This window comes from Sinocyclocheilus grahami, unplaced genomic scaffold, assembly GCF_001515645.1.
Source record: "Sinocyclocheilus grahami isolate Dianchi unplaced genomic scaffold, SAMN03320097.WGS_v1.1 scaffold302.1, whole genome shotgun sequence".
Lineage (NCBI taxonomy): Eukaryota > Metazoa > Chordata > Actinopteri > Cypriniformes > Cyprinidae > Sinocyclocheilus > Sinocyclocheilus grahami.
The window spans coordinates 634,119-661,485 of record NW_015505481.1 but is presented as its reverse complement, the minus strand read 5'-3'; the positions used below and the strand labels follow the sequence as shown (position 1 = coordinate 661,485).

The 27,367-nt window shown below is 38.0% G+C and overlaps 3 protein-coding genes across 8 annotated transcripts in view; all 3 read right to left on the bottom strand.

Moving 5' to 3' along the window:
- The window catches only part of LOC107601253 (protein kinase C beta type), a 150,474-nt gene extending 141,853 nt beyond the window's left edge, over positions 1–8,621 (bottom strand). Inside the window, exons 1-2 of one of the 2 annotated variants that reach the window (XM_016293367.1) lie at positions 8,289–8,621; positions 6,000–6,031 (exon numbers count right to left, since the gene is read on the bottom strand). In XM_016293367.1, coding sequence (XP_016148853.1) covers positions 6,000–6,031; positions 8,289–8,458 — 202 coding nt within the window. In that variant the 5' untranslated portion in view covers positions 8,459–8,621. The remainder of the gene's footprint in view (positions 1–5,999; positions 6,032–8,288) is intronic. The other variant, XM_016293366.1, reaches the window with a different exon arrangement.
- A 5,217-nt stretch (positions 8,622–13,838) lies between these two features.
- Positions 13,839–22,701, bottom strand: LOC107601252 (SWI/SNF-related matrix-associated actin-dependent regulator of chromatin subfamily E member 1-like). Of its 5 annotated transcripts, none has more exons than XM_016293360.1 (11): positions 22,609–22,701; positions 21,686–21,738; positions 21,335–21,378; positions 18,177–18,281; positions 17,331–17,423; positions 16,675–16,806; positions 16,426–16,597; positions 15,351–15,523; positions 15,170–15,271; positions 14,827–15,064; positions 13,839–14,739 (listed from the first exon to the last, which is right to left on the bottom strand). In XM_016293360.1, exons 2-11 carry the CDS (start codon positions 21,690–21,692, stop codon positions 14,525–14,527), a joined length of 1,281 nt encoding a protein of 426 aa, XP_016148846.1. In that variant the 5' UTR covers positions 21,693–21,738; positions 22,609–22,701; the 3' UTR covers positions 13,839–14,524. The 5 variants fall into 5 exon arrangements, with proteins under 5 accessions (XP_016148846.1, XP_016148849.1, XP_016148848.1 ...); XM_016293363.1 differs by having other exon boundaries at positions 17,343–17,423; XM_016293362.1 differs by having other exon boundaries at positions 18,183–18,281.
- A 1,063-nt stretch (positions 22,702–23,764) lies between these two features.
- The window catches only part of ca10b (carbonic anhydrase Xb), a 22,104-nt gene continuing 18,501 nt past the window's right edge, over positions 23,765–27,367 (bottom strand). Inside the window, exons 6-9 of the mRNA XM_016293359.1 lie at positions 26,172–26,244; positions 25,505–25,659; positions 24,475–24,646; positions 23,765–24,251 (exon numbers count right to left, since the gene is read on the bottom strand). Of these exons, the coding sequence (XP_016148845.1) occupies positions 24,229–24,251; positions 24,475–24,646; positions 25,505–25,659; positions 26,172–26,244 (423 nt within the window). The 3' untranslated portion in view covers positions 23,765–24,228. The remainder of the gene's footprint in view (positions 24,252–24,474; positions 24,647–25,504; positions 25,660–26,171; positions 26,245–27,367) is intronic.

Here is a 27,367-nt window from a genome sequence, read left to right as displayed (position 1 = left end):
ATTCTCAAAATCCAGGTGCGTGTCCTACAAATTGAAGGGAGTTAGTTAGGTCATTGAATGCGGTTGTCAGTCTAGTTTATAACCAAAATGTGTGTGAACAGAAGCGTATTCAGCATTCTAAATCAGGACTGACGTAGTGAAACTCAAAAACTCAAAACAATGTAAAAAATAATACATTTTAAAAATAGCTGGCAGTTATTAAGCCTCTCATTAAGAAACCACAACTTCTGATTAGGTCTACAATTTTTGAAAAGTTGTGTCTACTCCGTTGTGCTCAAAAAAATTATATCTATGTAGAATTTCAATCAGGTTTCAGGCCCCATCATAGCACAGAAACTACACTTGTTAAATTTACAAATGATTTGCTTGCATCAGACCAAGGCTGCATCTCATTACTAGGTTTACTTGTACTTTATCTTAGCGCTGCATTCAACACTATAGATCATGACATACTCAGATCAATTACAAAACTATACGGATATTCAAGAACAGGCTTTAAGATGGTTTAGATCCTACCTGTCCGACTGCTACCATTTTGTTTATTTAAACAGGGAATTATCTCAATTAACACCAGTAAAGTATGGAATGCCACAAGGATCTGTCTTAGGCTGTCTGCTATTTTCAATATACACATTGCTCCTTGGTAATATTATTAGAAAATATGGGGTTAGTTTCCATTGTTATGCTGATGATACTCAACTATATATTTTATATATATATTTCTATATATTATTTGATGAGTTATATCTGATCAAATGCACATTATCATTCTTTGCTTGGTTTTAACAGCAGCTATGTTAATTTTTCACTGTTTGCTTTTCTGTTTCTGCAACCAGATGGGAATCCTGAGGTAACTAGGAATAACCTGGCGCCATTTTGGAGAGTATCAGGATGCATACACATGCTCTCCTCTGAATATAAACAAGCATGCGTGTTCTGCATCAGCAGCATCACACGCATGCGTTATTTACGTACAGATCAAAGCATGTGCATGCATCATGATACTCTCCAAAATGGCGCCAGGGTGACACGGAGGAGACAAATTGTTGAATAAAGTCATTATTTTTGTTTTCTTTGTGCACAAAAAGTATTCTCGTAGCAGCATAAAATTACAGTTGAACCACTGATGTCACATGGACCATTTTAACGATGTCTTTACTACGTTTCTGTGCCTTGATTGTGGTAGTACCCTTGCTGTCTATGGAGGGTCAGAGAGCTCTCAGATTTCATCAAAAATATCTTAATTTGTGTTCTGAAGATGTACGAAGGTCTTACGGGTTTGGAACGACATGAGGGTGAGTGATTAATGATATAATTTTCATTTTTGGGTGAACTATCCATTTAACTACTAGGAGTCATGAGGCCTTTGAATACTGTTAAGAATATATAATATTTAAATGATTAAATACACAAATACTGTTTGAATTTTCAAAAACTGCTGTGGACATTGAATATTTAAAGGATTAAATAGGTCACACATCACCTCTGTATTTCAGAGCAAGTGTACAACACTGAGGTAAACTGTACTGGTTTCTACTTGACTAATGCAATTTCAGTGGGACTAAAGCATTTACATTACACTGATGAATTACTGTTTTATTCTGAAATCTATTCTGACTGAAATCAAACTTTTAAAGTACCTGTAAATGTACTTAATGAGATCACACAGAGGGCAAATGAAACCTCTGCCTCTCAGATTTTTCTCCTGAGGGAAAACAGTAATCTCTAATGTGCCTCCTCTAGTGTTTCAGAAAAGATATCAATGTCTCAAATCGTACACAGAATTGCTACAATATCAAAATCTGCAATCAAAGGTCAAATATTTCAATAAGAAATCAAACATATTTTATCAAATTCTTCCAAAACCAAAACTATGATTTCTACATTGGTTTTATAGCTCTATACTCTTACTGAGTGTCAACAATTGTCATATTTTTCTCTATTTTTAGGAGGAACATCTAAGTTGATATTTCAATTGTAAATGACTAAAACGAACTCCCTTGAAAAATCTGACAGCAAAAAAGAAACTTCCTCGATAGATACACTGATACACACAGCTTCACTCCTCTCTACAATAAAACGCAGCAGTGCCTTATGTCGCCATTGATCATTTATATTTTTCCTCTCAAAATGAGGCTACTGTCTGGAACATGCCATTCCAAAGCTGCTAAAATGGAGCAAACACATGAATTATTCTTGCAAGAACAGGGTGATGACGTATATGAACTGATGCCATGTTCTTTAATGATTGAGGTTCTTCTATGCGTTTCATAAACTTCTGATCTCCCCGAACACCCACACATACCCTCCCCCCCCTTATTTAAGCACTGCTTCATGGAACACTTATGCTATTTATAGGGGCTTTAAACGGCCCACACCTTCATATGTGGTTATGTTCTGCTTTTGCACAGAACAAAGCGAGGTGTGAGACACCCCCCACATCACAAATATATAAATGCAATCACAGTCTGCTTCGATTTTCAAGGGCATTTAGGCAGAAGGTGAGTGGTTAGAGATATACAAGTGAAATCATCAGGGTGGTTTTGTAAGGTGTTAGGTGTACAAATAATGATAATTGCCGTTCAAGAGACTTTCTGTAAGTCTGAGTGATTCTGACTGGTCAATCTCCAACAATATCTTCTCATATCACTGCAGTCTCTTTTTTCTTACATAATTTAAAATCAAATCAATATTTCAAAATTTAAATTTTTTGTTAAAATAGTAATTTTCCTATAATAATCAGGTAAAATTAACCAATAACAGGTGGTTATCGCATATATATATATATATATATATATATATATATATATATATATATATTGCCATCATGACGGACTGATTGTACATTAATGACTTTACTCTGAAATATTGTCATTCAATTGAAAATTCGAACACTTTTTGGATTTCTAATTTCTTCTTCTGACCATCTCGCTAGTCGCTATCCCATCTTATCATTCATTCACTTCTTTCTCTGTCTCGGTTTCTCTTCCTCAACTCTATCCAGATGTAGCACATTCTGCCAGCTCTTCTTCAAACTCGTAATTTTGCAATTAAGACTGAGGAGGCAAAAGAGGCTCTCCTAAGCAGCTGGCTCACCATCAAGCTGACACCAAGAGGAAATCCTCTTTTATTATTTACTCACTGTTTTCCACACACTGATGATTAAGGAAGAACCAGATCACAGCTGTACTGGTATTCTATAAGTAAACCTTAAACCTCTTTTTCTTCTTTGAACGCACACAAAAATTGCCAGTGAGTGGCCAGTTTGTCCCTTTAGCCTCGTTGCTACTTAACAGCTGATGGATTCACTGTTACATTAAAAGGTCTTGAAGTCAAAATAATTTCCAGTATTTTCTAGACACTACAATCCTAAATTCATCAGTTAGTAATGAATATAATTATGAATAGGCTATAATATTATGTCCACATCTTAAATCTCAAGTCAGGGTGACCCAGTAACTGGAGATTCAGTGCCGGGGGTAACACATTACAAATAACGTGAGTTACGTAATCAGATTATTTCTTTCAAGTAACTAATAAAAGAACACATTACTGTTAAATGTACAAGTAATATCGCAAGTAAGTAACGCAAGTTACTTTGTTTTCCTATTTCTTCACCGACACCTCTCCTGTCCCCATATTAAAAGAAATTAGGAGTGAGGTACAGACTACAGAGGTTGCGAAAGGGCCTTTACATTTGATAAAATTATAACTTTTGGTTTTTTTTAGTAAAAAAGTCCAGCCCAGGTGACAAAAAGTAATGCAAAAGTAACGTAATGCATTACTTTTCATAAAGAGTAACTAAGTAATGCAACTTATACAAGCTGATCGGTTATTACTCCTGCATAAAAATTACATGGACATGCATATTACTGAGCTAACAGTGAGTCCTCCAAACGTCAGAAGTGTATGTGGGATGATTTTTGTCTTTTATGACTAGTCCCACAATGTTCTGGAATGTTCCAGAAAGCACTAGAATATTACAGAATGTTACAGAAACTTTCTTGCAAAAGCAAAATATCTTTTTTTTTTAAATAGTACAAAAACCTAAGTGTACTAAACCAATGTTTCATAATTAATAATAGCCACTGCTGTATTGGCTTATTCTGTAGCATAAGTAAAAGTCTAGAGTTATTTAGGGCATTTTCAGACCTGTAGATAGCTTGCTTTCTTCTAAAACAAGGACTTAAGTTACAATGTTGCATTTTCTTCTTGGTTCGGTTCTTTTTCACAAAAGAACATTTAAAAGTATACCAAATATGCGTTTATGCAGAGGTCACATGTAGGTAATTCTTTTCCCATCATGAATTATGATACAACTTGTTCCGTTAGGTCTTCTCAACACAAATGAACCATTCAGGCAATCTCTGACGGATTGTTTTGGTGCAGATCTAAGTGCAATTGTCGTGTTCACATTTGGAGATCAGGCATCAGCTTCCGAAACACACACTCCAAACACGCTAGGTGATGCTAAAGCTCCCTTACATGAACAGTTCACAGCCCTACTCATCTCACATTTGTCGCCCTTAAATCAAAAAGGGAATAATCCATAAAATGTCCAGGCTGCTCTCTTCTATTCAACTAAAGTAAATGGGACTGTCAAGATTTAAAAAATATTCTTTTTGCAATATTCTTTAAATCATTAACCGAAAAGCATGTCTTGCTCTTCTGGTGCATTCACAATACACACCAAAAGGAGGAGAAGAAACTGCACAAACGGCATTAATAATGAACAAGACGTATAGATCCAACACTGTTCTAACAGAGCTTGACTCTTCGAGGCATAATCTACAGGAGGCACAAACAGCTTTGCTCTCCAGCAGAGACCCTCAGGTTTCAGCATGTCTGAGCATGACCTTGCAGAAGAATTCCCTTTCTCCCTCAGCTCCTATGGGGTCCCATATTCCAGATACAATCAATGGAGGGTTTCAACAGGTTTAGAGAAAGATTTGAGAATGTGACTGAAAGAAAAAGAGCTAGGAACAGAGGGAGAGAGGAGAAAGATCGAGCAGTGGGTAAAGTCATCGTACACTCAACTGTGCACCTGTAATTAGAGCTAGTGCTGAAGCCTGCGGTGGAAAAATGGAGAAGCGCAGCACCGCAGAGGGTACCATTGACCTGCCTTGACCGGTAATTGCAGTTGCCTTAAAGAACATCCAGTGCCTTTAGTGCGTAAAAGGGAGCAGGAATTAAAATCACTTTTCCAGGGTAATTTAGACTCTAAATACAGTGAAGAAAACAGCTATCCACAGGTCTTCAGGAACAAACTGCAATGTTAGAAAACGTGCCAAAACTTCACACTTCCAAGTCAAACTGCCTGTGCAAGAGTTTGAAAAAAGCTGTCCGGATGGTCTCCTTGCATAACATGATTTCATATGAGAAATGCCCATCTTGTTCATACTTCAATGTGAAAGGCGTCTCTCAGAAATGTGATAATTAGACTCATGAGACAAATGAGAGGCATGAACATCAGCAGTGAGGACATCAGTTGCTTCAAATCGGAACAATTATGCAGGTAGAATCAGACTTCTGTTATTAAAATAATTTGAAAATCTAATTTAAATGAGATATCGGAGATTGCCAAGAATATCTGCACGACCATCTATTTTACCATTGTGCAAATTTCTATTTTATGAAACGTCCTGTTAATTAGTTTCCATTTTACTGTCTAGATGCTTTGTATAATATCATAATAACTACTCTATAAAAATGAAATATACTTGTGGAACCATTTTGAGATTCCCAAGATCATCACACTGGTGGAAAACCTCAAGGCTCTCTTTCAAAATGGACCTTATAAGTTCATGCAAGACGCTAAACATTGTAAACGCATCCTCCAGTAACACCATCACAAGGAAAAAGCTTTGAGACGTGTCAAATATACAATACTGAAAGTCCTTGAAAAGGATTAACTGTTGCTGCAAGACATTTACAAATACCACCACAGGCACTATACACTTTCTGAGATCTTTCAAAATATGTAATGAATAAATTCCTACCTTGACACTGAAATCCTTGTTTCCCAAAACCCCTGAAAGATAAAAGCAAGTGTTCACTGAAAAAATAATAGAACCATAATTTTTAAACATTTACACTTGCACTAAATCGATTTGTGGTTTGATTGTTGTCTCATGTAGTATGACTCATTTCCTATTTCTTGGACTGTGTATGGCAAGAGAAGTGTCAATCATAGCTCGTCACTGCCTTGTTGATACTGTATAAGTAGAACACCTACTCTTAAGTCATAAAACTTAAAGATGCACTCAGTATTTTCTTTCTAAATACTTTTTATACAAAAATAAATAACACTTTTGGGAAATTATTAGAATCATTTACAACCATAAGAGTTCAAGTCTAGAGTAGAGCGTCGTCTAGAAAAAGCGATTTATTCTACATGGAGCGGGTCGCCCCCTCATGGGCACTAACAAGTTGACATCACATGACCAGCTGTAGAAAACGCACAGAATTTTTTTCAAAGATTAAATTTGTTTTGATTAAATAGAGTGCATGTGCTAAATATTAGAATGAGAGAAACAAAAAAGGAACAAATAAAGATGCTTTTGTGTGAAGCTGGAAATTAGTCAAATTAGCAAAACGTCTTTGCTGATAGATTCACATCCTGGTTAAATTGGGATGATATGAGCCAGTTAAAAATTAAACTTACCGAGTGCACCTAAAACATTTAATTATTTTGAGCACTGCATATTCATACCTGAGAACTGATTAGACCATATCAAGATAATTAGGAAATCATTCCTAAATTTAATTAGCCTGTATTTAATTACATAGCATATGATAAAATGTGGTGAAATAAGAAATACTAATTATGTTATGCAAGGAAGGAACCACCATAGACAATATGTAGATTTCAATTCTGATGTATTTTTTAGTTTTGTTCATCCAAATCCTGAATATGTGGTTAAATTTGACTATATGCATGAAAAAAGCGCCAACTCTGTCATTATTTCATATGAATTACAATGTTGTGGACAAACCTTCAAGTTAAGAAATCCATTAATAATAATACTGTTACAACTGTACTGTACCAAGCATAAGGGGTTTTGATGCAACAGGCTGCAGGTTCTCTGATCTCCCCAGAGCCTGAAGCTGCACGGAGAGCAAGTTATTTCGGTGGCTGCTCATATAAATTGACGTCTAAGCTTTGTTACATACATTTTTGTGTTGTGTCCCAGCTGACTCTTTTCAGCAGAGTTGTTTCATTCCTGTTCTGTGACGCACTAACAAGTAGGAGGCAAGGACAACCAGCGGCTGAGCACAATGGCACCATGCACTCACCGAGAGAGACTGAGTAACCCTCAGCAGGGAGCTTGTTTTTTTCTCATTCATATTTTTACATTTTCATTTTACTTTGTATTTTACACACTTTACTATGGGAAATCAATAAAGCTGTGGCTCAAAACCAAGTGAGCTCCTACTGAAACAGCATTTTGCCCATTCTAGGCTTGTTCAGAGTCAGCTGAGTCTACATATGATGGCCATAAAAGAGTGCTGTCTAGATAGACAGCACCATAGGTTTTGAGACAGTGTACAGTGTTACACCTGAGCTGCAACAGTAACAGGTCCACCTGTATGGAAAGCAATTTTAACATTTATTCCTTAAACTAACTAAAATCTCTTTTTATGTTACTACACCTTTTTTATTTGTTATTCATTTATTAGACAACTAAAATAATCCATTGCATTTTTACTAGAAACATTTCTAATTTGACTAATAAGACATTTAAGTTAACAGCTAAACTATGGAAAGCAATTTTAACATTTATTCCTTAAACTAACTAAAATCTCTTTTTATGTTACTACACCTTTTTTTATTTGTTATTCATTTATTAGACAACTAAAATAATCCATTGCATTTTTACTAGAAACATTTCTAATTTGACTAATAAGACATTTAAGTTAACAGCTAAAAAAAAAGGGCAGTTCTGGCAAGTCATTACGTATAGGAAAACATTTTAAGACGTATACTAGTGCCTCATATATAGATACTAGCATCTCTCTATTAGTAAAAAGAAAATGTTATGGCAAAATGGATAGCAGCTGTCGGAATTGTTACTAGTAACTAATGAATGAGTACTAATAGTATGAACTGAATATGTACATGTATTTTAATAAATAGCTGCATGTACATTTGAAGGCTACTAGTCACTATTGGATTACTTAGTAGTACTTAAAAAATAAGAACTAGCAACACAATACTACTTAGTTTTAATAAATGAATGTTAAAGCAGCTTGCCATACACTTCAGTAAGGCGCGCACAAACTCTTACCAGATAAAGTCCGTGCAGTGGCTGCAGAAAGTAGGCTGCTTGAAGAAGCGAGCGATAAACTTGTGGTCCTTAACTTCGTGAACGTTCTTCTGTCTCAGAGCACCTTGTCGGGCAAAGCCCCTCATGGGCGCGCTCCCCTCCTCTCCATCGCTGTTCGATTGCTCTGCCATTCTCAACGCGGGGAAAGTTTGCGCGAGCCTGTACTCTGGAGTGAGTTGTGCGGAGTGCGTACATGTAATGTAAAGCTTCAGACTGCGATGAACTCTGAGGCGCGATGCTATGCGTCCCTCTCCGCCCAAGCGCCCTCCTTACGCACCGCTACACGCGCACACACACACTGACGCGCTGTTACAAGACTCCTCCCACACTCCCACTCATTTACCTTTGGCAAGCTGAGCTGATTGATAGAGATTCTGTCAAACCTCTCTCACATTTACATGAAAGAGCTCGACAGCATAATGAAAAGGAGACAATGGGAAACATTTACGAGTAGATAACGAAACGCGTATGGCAAGAGAAGTGTCAATCATAGCTCGTCACTGCCTTGTTGAACACCTACTCTTAAGTCATAAAACTTAAAGATGCACTCAGTATTTTCTTTCTAAATACTTTTTATACAAAAATAAATAACACTTTTGGGAAATTATTAGAATCATTTACAACCATAAGAGTTCAAGTCTAGAGTAGACCGTCGTCTAGAACTTTAAGACGCTTAAGTGGATGCACATGTGCGACAGAGATCGCATAAATATCGTCTATATGCATTTGCATGAGAGATTGTATGAATAGGCTTTGTAAATTAATTAAGTAGATTTAAACTAGGCAGTAGCGGCGACTATGTAATCCAGTTAAAAAAGCAAATCATGCGTCACCTTTTTTTATTTATTTATTTACATAAATTTGCATTTATGGGCAGCAAAATACAGCTTCTGCGTGTTTTTTAGCTTAACTCGTAACTGCATCCGGGTCTTTAGCGACCCGGGACATCATTCTCTACCCTCTCCCTCCTAATGTAAGACATCAACTTTCTTAGTATTCCTCAGTCTATTCATTATAAACAATATAACAAGAAAAAAAATCGTAAAATATAAAAGAATGCCTGTTTTCTGACAATTTTTTTTACACGAGGTATGTAAATGTGGAAGTATTTTTTTCCTGCGGGACTTACCTGATGACTCAATTTGTGCAATGCATATTTTTTCCTCAAGGTGGCACTGTTTGATACACAATGTCAATGATGAAGTGCGCTCTGACGATGACAATGATGGTAAAATCATCTGCTCAAAGGGAACCCTTTTCAAAAGGAAACGAAATATGCTTTATTTTATTCTTCTGTAATTGTTCTTAAAATATCAAGAGAGTTTTTTGCTATTGCAGCAGTTAGAGCTCCTTCGGTGCTGGATATATTGGTTCGGTTCGCTAAAGACCTGAATATGTAATAATGATTGGCGAAACATTCATGCATTTAAGGGTTAAGTCCCTCAATGTTGTCAATGTTGTCATGGCTTACTGCGCTTATAACATTTCTAAACACCTTTTAAAGTGTTATGGCTTCTTTTTACAACACCACAGTAATAGTTCACCCTAATACTAACCATGTCTTTTGAAGCCTGTATAACATAATTTCATCTGTGGAACATAAAAGGAGATAATTATAGCAGAATGTCCCAATTCAGTTTCCCTGCATGGAAGTGAACTGTGTAGACATTCTTCAAAACACCTCATTTTAAGTTTCTTGAAAGAAAGAAATTGAGTTTGTAACGACGTGATAATGAGTGAATGTGAATTTTCATTCATTTTTAGTAAATGATTCCTTTAAAGGGGTCATATGATGTTGCTAAAAAGAACATTATTTTGTGTATTTGGTGTAATGAAATGTGTTTATGTGGTTTAAGGTAAAAAAAAACACATTATTTTCCACATACTGTACATTATTGTTTCTCCTCTATGCCCCGCCTTTCTGAAACGCTTTACAAAGCTCATCGTTCTGAAAAGCGAGGTGTGCTCTGATTGGCCGAATACCTCAAGCGTGTGACGGAAATATTACGCCCCTACCATACTGTGATGCGTGTCCCGGAGCGATGAGACAACACCAATAAAACCCATTATAAACAAGGCATTTGTTGCATCCAGTGGGGACATAATTATGGATTATAATGATTTATACTGTCTTTTTACATGTTGTGTTGCATATTGCGCCGCGTAAACATCAAACCATGTCTGCATTTGTGATCGGAGAAACGACAAACAACAAGCCCTACTCTACACTGCTCAAAACTCGCATTTGAATAATCAGTAGAAAATTCTTTAAATATAAAAAATTTACTTGTAGGCTGTGAGTCAGAAGCGCCAGACTGTCCTTGCAAAGTTGGAACTGCCCCACTTTATAGAAACAGTCTTTGTGCACAGACGCATTGTAGGCTACACAACGAATCACACAGTGCCTTCACGACATGGCGGCGGCGGCAACAACAATACTACAGCGAGAATAAAAGTTATGCCTCATTTCTTTGTGTGAACATTTGGGCGGTGTTATGCAAATCTTCCCACACAGTGACGTAGATATGTGGGGGCGTGTTTAAACAAGGCGCTTTAGGAGGGCGTGGAAAAGTCTTAAAGGGTTCATATGATGCAATTTCAATTTTGTGTTACAAGCTCTTGGTGCATAAAGATCTGTAAAGTTGCAAAGACTAAATTCTCAAATCCAAAGAGATATTCTTTATAAAAGTTAAGAGTCAACCACGCCTACCTAAAAAGGCTCGTTCTAACACGCCCCCACATGTCTACGTCACGATGTGGGAAGATTTGCATAACGCCACCCAAATGTTCACGCAAAGAAAGAAGACACAACGTTTATTCTCACTGTAGTATTGTTGTTGCCGCAGTCGCCATGTCGTGAAGACGCTGTGTGCTTCATTGTGAAAGCGAAACTACTTTGTTTGGTCTTCCAAAAGAGGACAATATCCGCTTCATCATGCCTGGAGCTGATCCGTGCTGGGCGCTGAGGAAATACATCAACTTCGCGCTGTCGATCACCGGATCGGCTTTCACCGTGGACGAAGTGGAGTCCAGCCTGGGGTCGTCACATGTGGTTGCCGCAAGCCCGCCGGACGCTCCTTTGTCGAATCCGCTGGCCACGCCGTTCTCAAGCCCCCCGTCCTCCGGCATCACAGTATGGTGAGTCGCGTAACATTTCCGTCACACGCTTGAGGTATTCGGCCAATCATAACGCACTGGATAGCTGGCCAATTAGAGCACAACTCGCTTTTCAGAACGATGAGCTTTGTAAAAATCGACGCGTTTCAGAAAGGTGGGGCATAGAGGAGAAACAATAATGTACAGTACGTGGAAAATAATGTGTTTTTGAACCTTAAACCGCATTAAACACATTTCATTACACCAAATACACAAAATAATGTTCTTTTTAGCAACATCATATGACCCCTTTAACAATTATAAAGAATATCTCTGGGTTTGAGACTTTAGTCTTTGCAACTTTAGGGATCTTATCTATTTACAAACAACTTGTAACACTCCAAAGAGAAAGGAAAATTTTAAATTGCATCATAGGACCCCTTTAAAACCATCTTCACATCCTCTTGCGGCTTAACCTATGATTCAAAATGCATCTCTACTGCAGATGAAATGGCTTGTTTTTGCATCCAGAGCTGTTGTGAAGTTTTGTGTTGTGGAGTCCGTGTTAAATATATTTTCTCTTGGTTAACACTGTCTTTTCCTGTGTTAAGGGAGTCAAAGGAAACTGTTAAATGCACAACAGCATGTGAGATGGACAGAAATGCAACCCAGAACTGCGTAGTTTAATGCTGGAGCAGGAGATACAGTGTTAAGGTCACAGAGATCACCTGTGAGTAGTGATGCCCACAAGCTAACAGCATCCAGAGCAGCTTACCTGCTCTGCGCCCACTACGCTTACTGCTGGTGGTGCCCACGCACACACATCATACCTACAGTACATGTACTGAAATCCTGCGATTTGCAGTCTTCTTTTTGAGTTTGTGCATTTTGTGAGAGGTTCCTCAAGACTGGAACCTCAGACACATATTGATGTAGTTTTTTCATAAAATGTATTTGATTTTCAAGCACATCCATCATTGCAAAATCTTTCCTTTCTTTGTCAGCAGAGCAAAATTCAACAAGATGAAACACTGCCACCTGCAGTTGGAATATATGTGTGTTAAACACACACTCCTAAGGGAGTTCACTTAAAAATAAAAATGGTCATTTACTCCCTCATGTTGTTCCAAACCTGAATGAATTTCTTTCTATTGTGGAACATAAAAGAAGATATTTTAAGAAATGTATCTGGTTTTTGTATCTACAATGAAAGCCAATGGTCACCAAAATTGTTCTTCAAAATATCTTCCTTTTACGTTCCACTGAAGAAAAAAATCTTACAGGTTTGGAATTGCATTCTTCACTTTAAATTATTAGTTTTTTTAGATTTTTAGATTTTTTAGATTCCACATCGAGATGAATATGATACATTCAGTACTCTGAGATATAGGCCTATTGGTCCTAAAAATGTCTTGTAACCTTTTCTAGTGTCTGATCTCTGCCTCTCTGTAATGCCCTGGAGTTAAATGGAATAATAAGGAGTGTGAGACTTTTTCCCTATGGTTGCTATGGAGATGCCTTTACATAATGATAAATATAGGTTGATCACATCCTTTAAAAGGCATGCACAACATCTTAATAGAATAAGGCTACCTGAATTTGGTTCATTCAGCTGTTTTATGCGTCCATTACGGTACTTGTTTTTTTTTGTTTTATATATATATATTTTTTTTTAATAAGAATAACAACAGAACTTGACAAACAGTTGACTGGTCACCTTTGCATCTTTACATAGGTCTTATTAACAGATACATACAGAGGTCAAATTACAAAACACAAAGACATAAACACAATCCATTTCTCCCAGGATTGAAGATATGGCGGTACTTGTTTTTAAATACTTTTTCTCAACTCTCTGCAAATCATTAATGTCTAAATTGTTTTACGGTCAGCATAATCTAATGTAATATGGATGCAACTAATAATAAATTTGAAAAAAAATCACAAATTGAAAAGCTAAACCCAAAATCAGACAATACATAACTTTAATGTCTGGAACCAAGATAATGTGCTTATCCACTGAATGAAACAAAGCACTACTGATTTTAAATGGATTCTGCTACAGAGGGGGGTCAAGTTTGAAGGGCTTCACATTAGATTTGGATTATTTGAAGATCCAGAACTTGATTTTACAAAGGTTTAAACATTTGTTTTTTTATATCAGCAAAAAAAAAAAAAAAAGATTGTGTACATTTCACATCTAATTATGATAGTAGTTGCAATAGTAAACGATTGTATCAGTAGTACAAATAATGCAAGTTATTACACAGACAACCCAACTAGTATTCAGCATTTTAATATTAAAAACAAAGTAAAAAGAAAAGAAAAGAAAATTAAAAAACAAACACTGACTTTAAAATTTAATCAAAAAAACAAAACCATAAACCACTACACAAAAGACAAAAAGAGCAGATGTTTAAAACGGACATAGAAATCACTTTATTGAGAGAATACCTTCCAACAATACAAAAACACAATAATCCAGAGGCTTAATGTAATACCATTCCATGTAGATATCTGCTCTGTGCGGTCAATCTGTTGCAATGGAAAATCATGAGTGCTAGCATGGCTTTATTTTAAGTACAAAAAAAAAAAAAAACTACAGCCCACAGACTACTCAACTAAACTGTGAAACGATGAAACAAAGATATACCACAAAATAATCATGCCACAGGTAGATAAAACATGGTAAGTGACAGCAAATAACCTTGCACTTCGGCTTTTCTCAAAAAAAAAAAAAAATTGGTGACTGCAGGATGCAAGCGTTACATTTTACTCAACATTTGCCCACTTTACAATGATAAAACAGCTTTTTAATGGCTGTAGCTCAAGAGTACTCAAATGGGCTTGTAACATCAGGGTTAGATCAAGCAAACGTATGCCTGACTGAATGTGTGTGGAATGCCAATTAAGATTCTGCTGTCCTTCCAAAACATTTCACTGAAGAACATTCAGGTAGGGGAGAAAAAGCAATAATTTTTCAGTGTTCTCACTCACTGACTGGCAGGTCATAGGATTACAAATCCTAGAGGACAAATTACTTTACTGTACACAGAGCGAAGTGAGACTTCGTAAATGAACATGAAGATTAGGAGCTGGGGTTATTGTGGCTGGGTGGGCAGCCGCTCTTCAGGGGTGTCTGAGGCCTGGGGTTCTGCCGGGGGTCCAGAGCTGCTCTCAGACGGAGCAGTGCTGTCGCTGGTGCCCTCGTCTGTAGCGCCCTCTGCAGGCTCAGGTTGAGCCGGTTTGTCTCCTGCTGCAGCCGGGGCGCCTTGCTCAGCCTCCTGAGATCCTTCAGAAGCTTCAGCCAAAGACTCTGCAGAACAGACACCACAGTCAAACATCTTTAACTCTATTTTTGTTGAATATTCAAAGTTAGAGAACATAACGGCGCAGGTCTGACCCGTCTCCATCGGGGTGGGCTTGTCTTCTCCATCCTTGGCCTCGCTGGCAGAGGTCTGTTCGGGGTTGGCATTGGCCTGGGCGCCGGCGGCAGGCTGTTGCTCTTCTTGAGCGGCTCTTTCCACCTGCTCTGCAGCTTCCCGCTCTCTCTCCTCCGCCCTCCGGCGAGCCGCCTCCTCTGCAGCAGCCATTTCGGCTGCCAGCTTCTCCATGTCCACCTCCACTTTCAGACTACACAGCTAAACAAACACAAACTGCACATCAATCACTGGCAGTGCATTTGGCATTTGAGCTCAGGCTAAACGCAAAGGCTATTAGTTCAGCGATCAAACTGAATTTCACACCCGTTTGAGCTCGTTATTGAAGGAGTCTGTGCTCTCCAGAAACCTCCTCTTCTTCTCCTGGTGTCGGTCCTCAATTTGAAGCAGCTCTGCTTCGAGCTTCCTCTGTTTGGAAATCAAGGTACGATGATTAAAGTATGTGTCTTGAGTTTTATGTCTTGTGTGTTTAACATGCCCAACATACCTGGTGGACCATGAGGGACTGGACTTGGCGTTTGAGGACCTGCATGCGAGCAGTGGTCACCACCGAGCGAACATCAGGCACCACAACCTCGCTCAGGATGTCACTGATGAGCCGGTGGTTCCTCTGGAAACGAGCTGCCGCTATATGCTTCATGGAGAACCCATCGTCATAGTCTACAGAGGCATTTCATATTTGAAAGCAAGCAATAGAGAACAGAACCAGAGTGCTTTCTCTTAAATTCACAAGTTTCAGAACGTCGTTTTACAATTTAGTGCCATTCAGATGATTATCTGGAAATAATTATTCAGATAATTACTTCTCAACAGGAGGCTTGTAAAAGGAAAGCTGAATGGCTTTACCATTATAAACTCAAGAATTTAGATGCCAATTATTTCTCGTAGAACAATCCTGGTAGTTCACGTCCCACAAGGTCATAACACATATAATACATGTTTATATCTAAAATCATTATTTCACATTTAAACCCCTGGCACTTACTGAAAGCAATTAAAAAAAAGTTGCTGCTATTATAATTGCCCATTATAACTAAAGCACAAAAAAAAAAAAAAAAAAGTTAGATGTGAAAACACTTTTTACTAAATGGTAACAGTAAAAACACCTGCCATTAGTACCCCTTAAGGGGCAGATACATTTTTTAATTTGAGCAGAAATGCACGCAATCGGGAATTTAGCATGAGGAAGAAATGCTTCCTCATTTAGACTTCACAACAGGTTAAAGTTGGTCAGATTTGCTGCACTGACCAACAGAAAGCTGCTTGGTTTGAAAATGAATTCTGTGTGAGCTGTGCTTCATACGTCACTACACTGTTTACAACAGACAATGGCCATTCTCCTGCCTTTTTTAAAATTGTGTGGCTGCACCTTTATGCTTAAAAAGGATTCTGCAAATATACCAGTTTCAAAAACCAATTGGCATTTTTTTCCCCTATTAGCCACACTAGCTCTGAAATATGAAATTCAACATTGTTAGACCTAGATGTTGAGTGCTCATGTTAAAGTAATATTCAAATAAAGTTCTTGCCATCCAAAGGTGGCATTAAGACGTCAATCTCACCATCAGGGTCCTCAGCAGGTTGGATGCTCATATAGGGCTCGCCCTTGTCTAGGCGAGACTGTCTCTGCCGGCTCTCTTCTTCTAGAGCAGCTTCCGCACGGTTCTTAGCGTTGACGTACGTCAGGTAGGCTGGAGAATTGTGGTAGGCCTTCAGAGAGTCATTATACTCTATCTGTGGGGAGAAAAATTGCTTAGTGCTTGACTTCTCTGGAGTCTCACTGAAGACGAGAAAAAGTTAAAAAGACAAACCTTCTCGGCTTCGTATTCGTTTAAATAGTCCTGTTTTTCCTCATCAGTGAGGTCCCTCCACATGCCACCGATGATCTTCCCAATCTCCCATAGCTTCAGGTCAGGATTAGAGGCTTTAACTTGGTCCCAAACCTAAGCAGATACAAGTGTCAGTTCAGAGTCGACAGAGCAGTCTGGGTTCCTGGACGGAGAGGGTTGCATTTTCCCAAAAAGAATAGAGATAGAGCACCAAATTTTGCCTACTTTTCTATTCAAAACTAAAGCACGAATGCAGTACAGGAGAGAAAAGTAATTGATCTGAACATATTAAGAATCTAAACAATGTGTTTAAATGTAAAATATCAAAATGTGTCATCTATTACGGATTCAAATGCATTAACAAACCTAACTGCTTTACGTTCACTTTTCAAAACATTTTGCTTACAAGAGAAAGGAAAAGGAGCATATATAGTTTATATTCTCAAACGAGTAAATCAGAAACAACAGATGTCAGTTTCCCAGCCTTGTTGAAGAGAAGAAAGCAATGAAGCGATGTTGGGGTCTACCATCTGAAGGGGCGGAATCAGACCACTGACTGCCCCTCAGCCTTCAAGCTGATCGCAGAAGCGCTCTCCTCAATTTACAAGCAGTAAAAGCAGACACCGTGGGTGTCTTACCTTCCTGCTTACCTTCCGGCTATACCGCATGTAGGGCATCAGCGGCTTGTCTGGTGGTTTGGGTGGCTTAGGAACGGTGATCCCAGGGGAGTTCTGTGGGAGAAGGAAAGAAGCCCACATGGGGCGTTAGAGATCACGAAGGGCACACGTGGTCATCACAGAAAGCAGTGAACTGTCATAATGGAGCACTATGGAGAGAAAGAGACAGGAGGCAAAAAGCACGACTTAAAGACAAGATGACTGTGAAGCGCTTCGCAAAGGGGGCGAGAGACTTACCTAAACGGCAAACCAAATACACCACATTAACATTACACTGACAAGGCCATGCATTAAGTTCTTTTGGACACAAAGCCACTGTCTTTTATGCCTGAAAATGATTCTGCAGAGGTTTGGATAAAACCAGCCAACAGCTAAAATGCCTCAAGCTTGCCAAGAAGCCGTGCCAAGTTACTGCGTTTGGCACGGGCATCTAAAGCCATGCGAGCGGACAGCCGTTAGCTCTTGTGCACAATGAGGTGATAGGATGGCCGACAGGGGAAAGGGGGAACAGTTCTGAGAAGCAATCACTCTGAAGCTACGATTCATACTGCGTCAATCACACCCAACCAGACGCTACAGAGAGAGTACTTCACAGAAGCATGAAGTTTATGAAAGCTACAAAACTACCCAAGACTCGACTCTACTACACGACAGACACCTTCAACTCTATAAAATAAGTCTGTACAGTGTTAGAGCAAAGCATTTCACTATTTGATATTCAGGCCATGTAAGTTAGCTTTAGCATCCTCTCCTCTGGGTTTTTAGTTCCTCGGCTGTCGTTAGGGCCCTAGTTGGCACCGGTCCTACCATTACCCTGTTGTTCCCGCCGGGGTTCCCTCCCAGCCTGTAGTTGTTGTAGGCCAGATGGCTGTATGGGTTGTACCCCACAAACCCAGGGGTGGTGGGCATTTGCTGATGGAGACAAATGAGACAAAACACGAATGAGAAATGACACAAACAAGGGAGGAAGGGACAAAAAAAAAAATGAAAAGGAGAACCTGCTTTCGTTTTCTGTCACGATTTGCATAAAACATGCAAAAAGCAGCCATCTTTGATAGCAGCACAACCCTGGCATTATTCTACATCCATTTGTAGCAAAGCCACAGGCACTATGGGTGGTGGTGGGACGTAATGAGGTGCTAGAAGGCTTCGTTAACTTTAGGGATTCAGATGGGGAGTATTTGAGCCAAATCTCTCAGTGGCGTGTGACCTGAATAATCAGTCTCAAAACTGACAAAAATAACAGTTCTGGAGCACTAAAAGTAATTAATTGGGATTTGGATCAAATATTTTCAAGGATGCGTGCGGAGCAAAGCATCAATGCTAAATTACTGCGAACGGTTCTCTGTATCTATTTTAATGAATAATGATTAAATAAAGTGTGAAAGCCTAAGCATAAAAGGAGGCTCACACACTTAATGCTCCAAACAGTGTTTAATGAATAACCAGGAAGGTTTAACATCTTACGAGTCTATAAAGTTAAGGCTGCAGAACATATCTAAAAATCGAATTGTGATATGACCAAAAAATATATCAGAATAAAATTCTCAAAACCTGCGATTTAATTAAATGAACATATGTGCTTCGGGTTTCAGAGTGAAGCATGGCACTGTTCATTTACACTCAGCCTACTGACTCCTCCCACTTGATGCATTGCATTTTGGGCTTTGTAGTTCGTTTCCGTCACATGCGGCTCATGATACAGTCACAGAAAATGAATCAACACACTCTTAGATGCTGAAACACCATATCATGAGCTGTATGCTCATGAACACTGTACCACGCTTCATTCTGAGCATGTGGAAGTAGCACATGTTTATTTGCAAGCAAACCACCAAAATGAAAGCTTAATGGTTAAAATGAAAAAAACTAAAACACTAAATAGTAGTATTATAAATTCATAAAAGATTTGCATTAAACATTTGATTGTCTTTAATCACAATAGCAATGTTACAATAAATTTCTTATTTTGCTTAATACTTTTAATTACAACCAAAATATTTAGGTCACATTGAATGGATCAAAAAAGTGGGAATGTGGCCTATGAAAAAAGATGTAAAGAATACAGCCAACTGTGAACACCCACATTTTTTGAGGCTTTTCCCAAATCAGTCAGCTCCAAAAGGAAGGTTCACACACACACACACAGATCAAAAGTCATTTTCCAACTTATGCCCCCCCCCACACACACAATGCAGCCCTAACGGTTATTCATTAAACACTTTCAGAGCCTAAAGTAAACGGCATCCTCCTTAGCACCAGGCTCACACACTTAATGCTCCAAACAGTGTTTAATGAATAACCAGGAAGGTTTAACATCTTACGAGTCTATAAAGTTAAGGCTGCAGAACATATCTAAAAATCGAATTGTGATATGACCAAAAAATATATCAGAATAAAATTCTCAAAACCTGCGATTTAATTAAATGAACATATGTGCTTCGGGTTTCAGAGTGAAGCATGGCACTGTTCATTTACACTCAGCCTACTGACTCCTCCCACTTGATGCATTGCATTTTGGGCTTTGTAGTTCGTTTCCGTCACATGCGGCTCATGATACAGTCACAGAAAATGAATCAACACTCTTAGATGCTGAAACACCATATCATGAGCTGTATGCTCATGAACACTGTACCACGCTTCATTCTGAGCATGTGGAAGTAGCACATGTTTATTTGCAAGCAAACCACCAAAATGAAAGCTTAATGGTTAAAATGAAAAAACTAAAACACTAAATAGTAGTATTATAAATTCATAAAAGATTTGCATTAAACATTTGATTTTTGTCTTTAATCACAATAGCAATGTTACAATAAATGTCTTATTTTGCTTAATACTTTTAATTACAACCAAAATATTTAGGTCACATTGAATGGATCAAAAAAGTGGGAATGTGGCCTATGAAAAAAGATGTAAAGAATACAGCCAACTGTGAACACCCACATTTTTTTAGGCTTTTCCCAAATCAGTCAGCTCCAAAAGGAAGGTTCACACACACAGATCAAAAGTCATTTTCCAACTTATGCTGTTATGTTATATGCATTTTCACTTGACAAAATCGCCACAATCATTCTAGAATAATCAACTCTATTTAACTCAATCTAGAATTTTTTTTCATAATTACAGAGAAACTAAATATTGAACCCCCCCCCCCCACACACACACAATGCAGCCCTAACGGTTATTCATTAAACACTTTCAGAGCCTAAAGTAAACGGCATCCTCCTTAGCACTTTACGGATTGACAGAGCCTCATAATAGCACTTTCTGTGTAAATCTGCATTAAAAAAAATAGCAAAAGCCACCCCATGTGATACTGTGTCCTTCCCACAATCCTCTCCTCTCTAATGGCGCTTTTCCACTGCATGGTACGGCACAGTACGGTTCACTTTTTGGGGGTTTTCCACTGGGTACAGTACCTGGTACCTTTTTTAGTACCACCTCGGTTGGGGTTCCAAGCGTACCGTACCGTTACCAAAACGTGACGTGTAAACTCTGCTGATCACGGATTGGCCGGAGAGAATCGTCACTACCTGCGTCCCTGAACTTGCGACATGAGACACAAACACAAAAGAACCGCTAGATTTAAATCAGCACAGCCAGCGAAGGATCGAACGACACTGTTTTGAATGAGCGCACCTTTTTTTAACAACCAAAAAGTAGCTGTTCCCCCTGTTGCAGAAGAACAGACGTTCCTCTCGTTGATAGCAGAGGAGCGGATCCAGCGAGAGCTTGATGGGGTGACGCGGAATGAAAACATATTTTTAGGAGTCGCGCAGTAGAGGCGGCGCAACTATAACGACATGTGAATAATCCCGCCCACTCTAAAGCGATACTAAACTGCAGTGGAAATGCGAACCGAGCCATACCACGCAGTGGAAAAGCGCCATAAGAAACCTACAGTACATGTTTGCGTGATGGAGGGGAGGGGCCATATGGATGATTGGCATGTTCAGTTTACTTACTGTTGTGGGGGCTGGGGCAGGGGCTGGGGTATAGGGTGGCCGCTCTGCGTGAGAGAGAAAAGGGAAAAAAATTAATCCACTCTCGAAACTCGATCAAAAATTAATAATCAGCAGTAAAGCCTACTTATTTGTCACATCTGCATCAGTTCAATGTATATAAATCAAGTCACACCAGAAATGTTATTGTCAATTACATCAAGATAAGCACACCCATATTTACAGATTAATTAGAGAACGTAGTAATATCAAATAACTCCATGGTAAAGCATCTTTAATAAAGTCATTTCTGAAGATCTGATGGGTGGGCTTCAAGGGGGTCTAAACCATCAATCAGTTGAAATGTGCTCTTACTTGACATCTTGTTTGTAGGATTGAGGATATCAGGCTATCCCCGTCATTTGGTTCTGCAATAGGGAAAAAACTTATTAGACGGATAGGCATGCTTTCAATATGTGCATTTCAATATGTGCAAAAAACATAACTTGATGAAGCTGCACCATTACTTCAATCTGCTTTATTATCAAATCTGACATTTTCTGAACGTTTAACAACAATACACCCACCCGTTTAGCATTAAATGTGAAATTCGAGACAATGTTTGATTGAACTGGCCACAGTTCGTATCCTTGTTATTAATAAAAATGACTAAGATGTGGATTTAAAAAGAACTAAATGAGACATTGTGTTTATGGATCTCAGGCCTGTAGCGTTACTCAATGCGGATAATGGCTCACACAATGAGGCGAGAGAGCTTGCAGCTCGCCAAGAGGTTGATTTAAAGACAAATGTATTAAAACGACAGCTGCATGGGGAAAACAACACAAAGTGGTTATTAACACGAAACATAATGTAAAGGTGTTGTACTAGGCGAGCTATAAGCATCCCGAGCACATGATTGCCAGTCGGTGAAGATGCTAACATGCAAAATACATCAATGAATGAAAATGGCTAACGCCAGCTGAATAACATAACAGCGAGATATCACATGAAATACAACTTATCTTCGCATTTCAGGCAGAACATGGCTTTTAAATTATTTGGATTGTGTTTGAAGTTTTCAAAAGCTTTCATATTTTACAAACAGAACCCGCATTAGCTAGCGGGCTAACGTTAGCAGCTAAAGTCGGACAACCGTTTAAGACATTCAAATCACAATACGTGCCAAAGAACTGGGTATGTTTGATATATTATTACATATATTATAACGTGGATAGAAAGTTGTTTGTGGAAACCAATAATTCGGAATAAAGAACACAAAGTTAACGAACACTCACCCCCAGCTCCTTTGTTCCCTCAATAGTGCTCCGCCAGCATGTGACACATTTTGAGCTGCATCTGACCTGATTTTCTAGCACATTTCTGCCCCCCTACTGGCCATAAACTAATACTGTACTGACCAGACGCCAGGAGGAGAGAGAATGTGGTCGCCAAATGTAAAACTGCCCCATTCCGTCTGATTTAGCACCCAAATCTGCCAAGTTTAGGTCGATTTAGAAAAAACTACCCAACGTGGTCATATACACATACTGTTCAAATGTACTTTATTCAGCAAGGATGCAATAAAATGATAATATTTAGGTAATGGCTGCTAAATATTCAGCTGTGCCATCACCTGAATGAATCACATTTTAAAACAATGTGATTATGTACTCATTATTGTGATTGCATTTTAAAGTGATACATTAAAAATAGAAAACAGTTCTTGTCAATTGTTATAATGTTTTACAGTACTGTCTTACTGATTTTTCTTGTTTTTGTTTTACCAAATATGTGCAGCCTTGGTGAGCATGACTCGTTTCAAAAACATACATATCTTAGAGACCCTTTTTTGTGCTGTAGTGTATATCAACAAAAACATTTTTGGCAACAACTATTTGCCAGATTTGAAAATAGTTATTTTAAATGTCTCTTTTCAGTATGTTTAATAACTGTAAAATCAGTGCTATTTTTTTTGTATAAATAATAATAGTTAAACCTAGCATGCTGCATAAGACCATATTTTAAATTATATAGCCTATTCCTATTTATGGTACATTTAGATGTAAAAGATTACATTGAAGGATAACCATAAAAGTATAAGAATTGAGACATTTGAAAAACGCACTATTTATTTAAATGCTTATTATTTTGTTAAATCCATCAAAATATAGCAGTTTTCGATGCTAAATCTGAGCAGATTTGTCTGTTTTCTGTAACACACTCTCTTACACATTTATCACCCTATAAATATTCATATCATAAATCCATTATATAATCCAACTGAAAGCTTGAGCACTATATCAACATTTTTAAACTATTATTCAACAGACTGAATTATTCATTCATTTTATTTTGACAATCCACTGGCATCAACTTGATACCCATGTCTTCGTGATACCCATAATTCAAAAACATAATTAAAAAAGTAGAGAAACATTCACCATGACCACTTCAAAGATTTATTGGGCAGATATCACTCAATTCATTTAGCACTGTAAACACTTACGTAAAGAAGGCAACATGCTCCGAATAGTCCAAGATATAGGCTTGAAATCCTTTTGTTTGCCTCATGTCAAAGTAAAGATGAAATCCTTGTGCATAGAGCAAAGGTAGTTTTCCATTCGCTGCAACAAGGCTTGAGTGCACCTGCTGTTCAGATGCAAAGAACGAGAGCAGACAGTACCTCAAGACCCAGTGTCACTGAGAACCAGTCCTGTCTGATTGAATAGACTAAGCAACTGCTTTGATATATATTGTTATAAACATATAAACAAGTATAAAAGTAATTGTATATTTTTTTTATTGAAGAGTCCTCTGTTTTCTTCATCTCATTGTATGTATCCCATTTTTCTGTCTGTTGGCCATATTCTTCAGCGGTTACCAGATTGTTGTAGTAACTAATCCACGTCAAGCTGTTATTTCAGAAGCCATTCATTCACTGGAAATAGAAGTAGAGAATGTGCTGTCACATAACTTTCTTTGTGAAGCACAACACTTATTCATAAAGACAAATGTATAATTTCCATCTGTTTCAAGAGCAATAATCGTGTAAAGTGTCTAATTAGAGCATGCACTCAGCTTTATTGCACACAGCATGCATGCAGCAGTGCGTTCGTGACACAAAGCTTGCGTATGTTATTGATGGCAAGTGTGACACAGACCTCTGTATTGCAGCCTCAGCACACGGTTGTTAGGACAGTCCCGTCTCTGACTGAAGTTGATGTTGGTGCGGATGCAGCGCTGGTGCAGTGGCTGCGTCGGCCGCATGTTGTCACCCATACTGAGGAAGATCTGAGAGGGCTGGTTTAGGCTGAGGAGACGAAGGGACTGCATCTGAAATAATATATAATATAATATAATATAATATAATATATGTGACCCTGGACCACAAAACCAGTCATGGGTCAATTTTTTGAAATTGAGATTTATACATCAATATTTGGCCGAGATATAACTATTTGAAAATCTGGAATCTGAGGGTGCAAAAAAAAAAAATCTAAATATTGAGAAAATCGCTTTTAAAGTTGTCTAAATTAAGTTCTTAGCAATGCATACTAGTGAAAAATTAAGTTTTGATATATTTACGGTAGGAAATTAACAAAATATCTTCATGATCTTTACTTAATATCCTAATGATTTTTGGCATAAAAGAAAAATCGATAATTTTGACCCATACAATGTTTTTTTGGCTATTGCTACAAATATACCCCAGCGACTTAAGACTGCTTTCGTGCTTCAGGGTCACATAATATAATATAATATAATATAATATAATATAATATAATATAGAAAACATAAATTAATATTTTTCCAGCTTTTCTTCAGGAAATATGCATTAAATTGCTCAAAAGTGACAGTAAAAACATTTATAATTTTACTAAATATTTATATTTCAAATATACGCTGTTCTTTTGAAATATCTCTAAGAATCATGAAAAAACATGGTTTCTACAAAAATATTAAGCTGCACATCTGTTTTCAACATTGATAATAATAATAAATGTTTCAGCATAGAATGATTCCTGAAGGATCATGTGACACTGAAGACTAGAGTAATGGCTGCTGAAAATTTAGCTTTGCCATCGCAGGAATATATTACATTTTAAAATATAATAAAAAAAAGAAAACAGTTCTTTTAAAGTGCAATAATTTTGGGGAGAAATCATTTTTTGTGTGTTTTTAGCATTTCACCTCTATCTGTGAGATGTAAATTGGCTTATTCATTAATATCCAGGTTGCTGTCTCAAGGCACGGTGGAATAGTTATCGACCCTTCATATGTGATAAAACGGGAGGTTTCGGGATACAGCTCCTCAATATCGAGCCCCATCAGTAAGTAGGCATCATCTGAAAAGATATGAAACAGTCAATGGGATGAGGTGAATCACACACACTTACAATAAAATATTCAACAGCTTTCATCTCTATATGCGGTCAACATTCCTACAGTACAATTATGATATTTTTTATATCACTACTATTATTATTATTTTTGTTCTGATGGCAAAGCTGAGAGAAATAAAATATCACTTCTTATTCAAGACCACCAGGTGGTAATACAAAGCCAAGTTTGTTTTTCCTGTCATTTTTCATTAAGAGTGATGAAGGCCTTTGCAGAAGCAATATTTCACACTCAGACTGTGGAAACCACTTGACATAATAATACAGATGCAAGCGGTTTTCAATCAAATGTAATTTAATGTTAACAATATTAATAGAAATTCAATTTAATGCTACTAAAAACCATATTCATTTTGTTTAATGCCAACAAAAGCAACTTTTAAAAGTTAACGAGTGTGAAAAAGAGCTCCCAAGGCCACTGACACTAACAAAGACATGGGTATTTTGCAGACACTTACGTTTATATGTAATCCTCGTAATGGTCTCTCTGTTCAGCATGCGGTTTAGAAATACATTTGTAGGCTCTGAAATCTGAAGAGTCAAATTTCAAAGACAACATTACTTAAAGCCTGACATCTGCTTCGTTTCTGATGAAAAAGCAGAGTTTCATAAAACATGGTTTTGCTCAAAGCATTAATCACAAATGACATGAACGTTAACTTACTGCTGAGAGATTTCATTACGGCTTCACCATATCACAAGCACAATCAATAATAGTCTAGTAGAATTTATTCTAAGGGCATCTGGACGTGTTTTTTCCATGTACTGAAGATGAATGGCTTTCATCCATGTGCCTTCATTAGTAGCAGAATGCTGGAGGTTCCCCGTCAACACGATCACTGCGATCTGGGATGAAAGTGAACGGGGAGGCTGCAATACGGCAACACCTTCCTCTGAACCCAATTTACACAGTAGTCATGATTCACAGAGTCAGGGAGGCGACTCCTGCTGCGATCTGTGAGTCTGATCATGTCATGCTGTTTGATGAGGTTAAATGCCAAGGAATCGCCAACATTATCTCACTTTAGTGGTTAATAAACAAAAAGCAAGACAAAACTCGGTTTGCAGTTTTTAAAGGGGTCCTATTATGCTCTTTTACAAAGTCTTGATTTGGTTTTGGGGGTGTACTAGAACAGGCTCTCATACTACGTTGTTCGATAAACACATTATTTTTCACATATTTTACATTATTACAACAACTCTCTCCCCAGTCTGGCATGAACGGCTCGAATAGCTTCTGTATCAAATGAAGGCCCGCCTTCTGAAATGTGAAATGTGCTGTGATTGGTTAGCTGGGCCAGTGTGTGTTGTGATTGGCAGCACTCGGCGCCTGGTCGGGAAATGTCATGCCCCTTACCATAGCCGCCTGTGAGCTTCAGTGTAAATATTGCATCAAAATCAATTCAATTTGAGCGCGATTTAAACCCAGATGATTGTAACCACTCTTAAGTTCTTCTGCCTTGGGGAAAACTAGCGTGTCTCTGACAAAGTGATTACACTCGTTGCCTTCTCTAGTGCAGCTCAACCAGGTCTCGTCCCATTTGTCATATGTGTGATATCACAAATCCCGGAAAATATGCATTGTAGTCCAAACGAGTCGTTCGTTGTAGTTTTTGAAAAGTGATTTCTGTTAAATAAAATATCTCCTTTTGAA

Bases quoted from the DNA above. Each gene is read 5' to 3' on its own strand.
- LOC107601252 (XM_016293360.1), bottom strand. The intron at 15,524-16,425 runs GTGAGATTGACG...ATGCCTCTGTAG, and splicing joins ACCTGCTGAGGACCCTGATG to ACTATGACGATGGGTTCTCC. The intron at 15,272-15,350 runs GTATGTTGGGCA...ATTTCCAAACAG, and splicing joins AGTCCCTCATGGTCCACCAG to AGGAAGCTCGAAGCAGAGCT.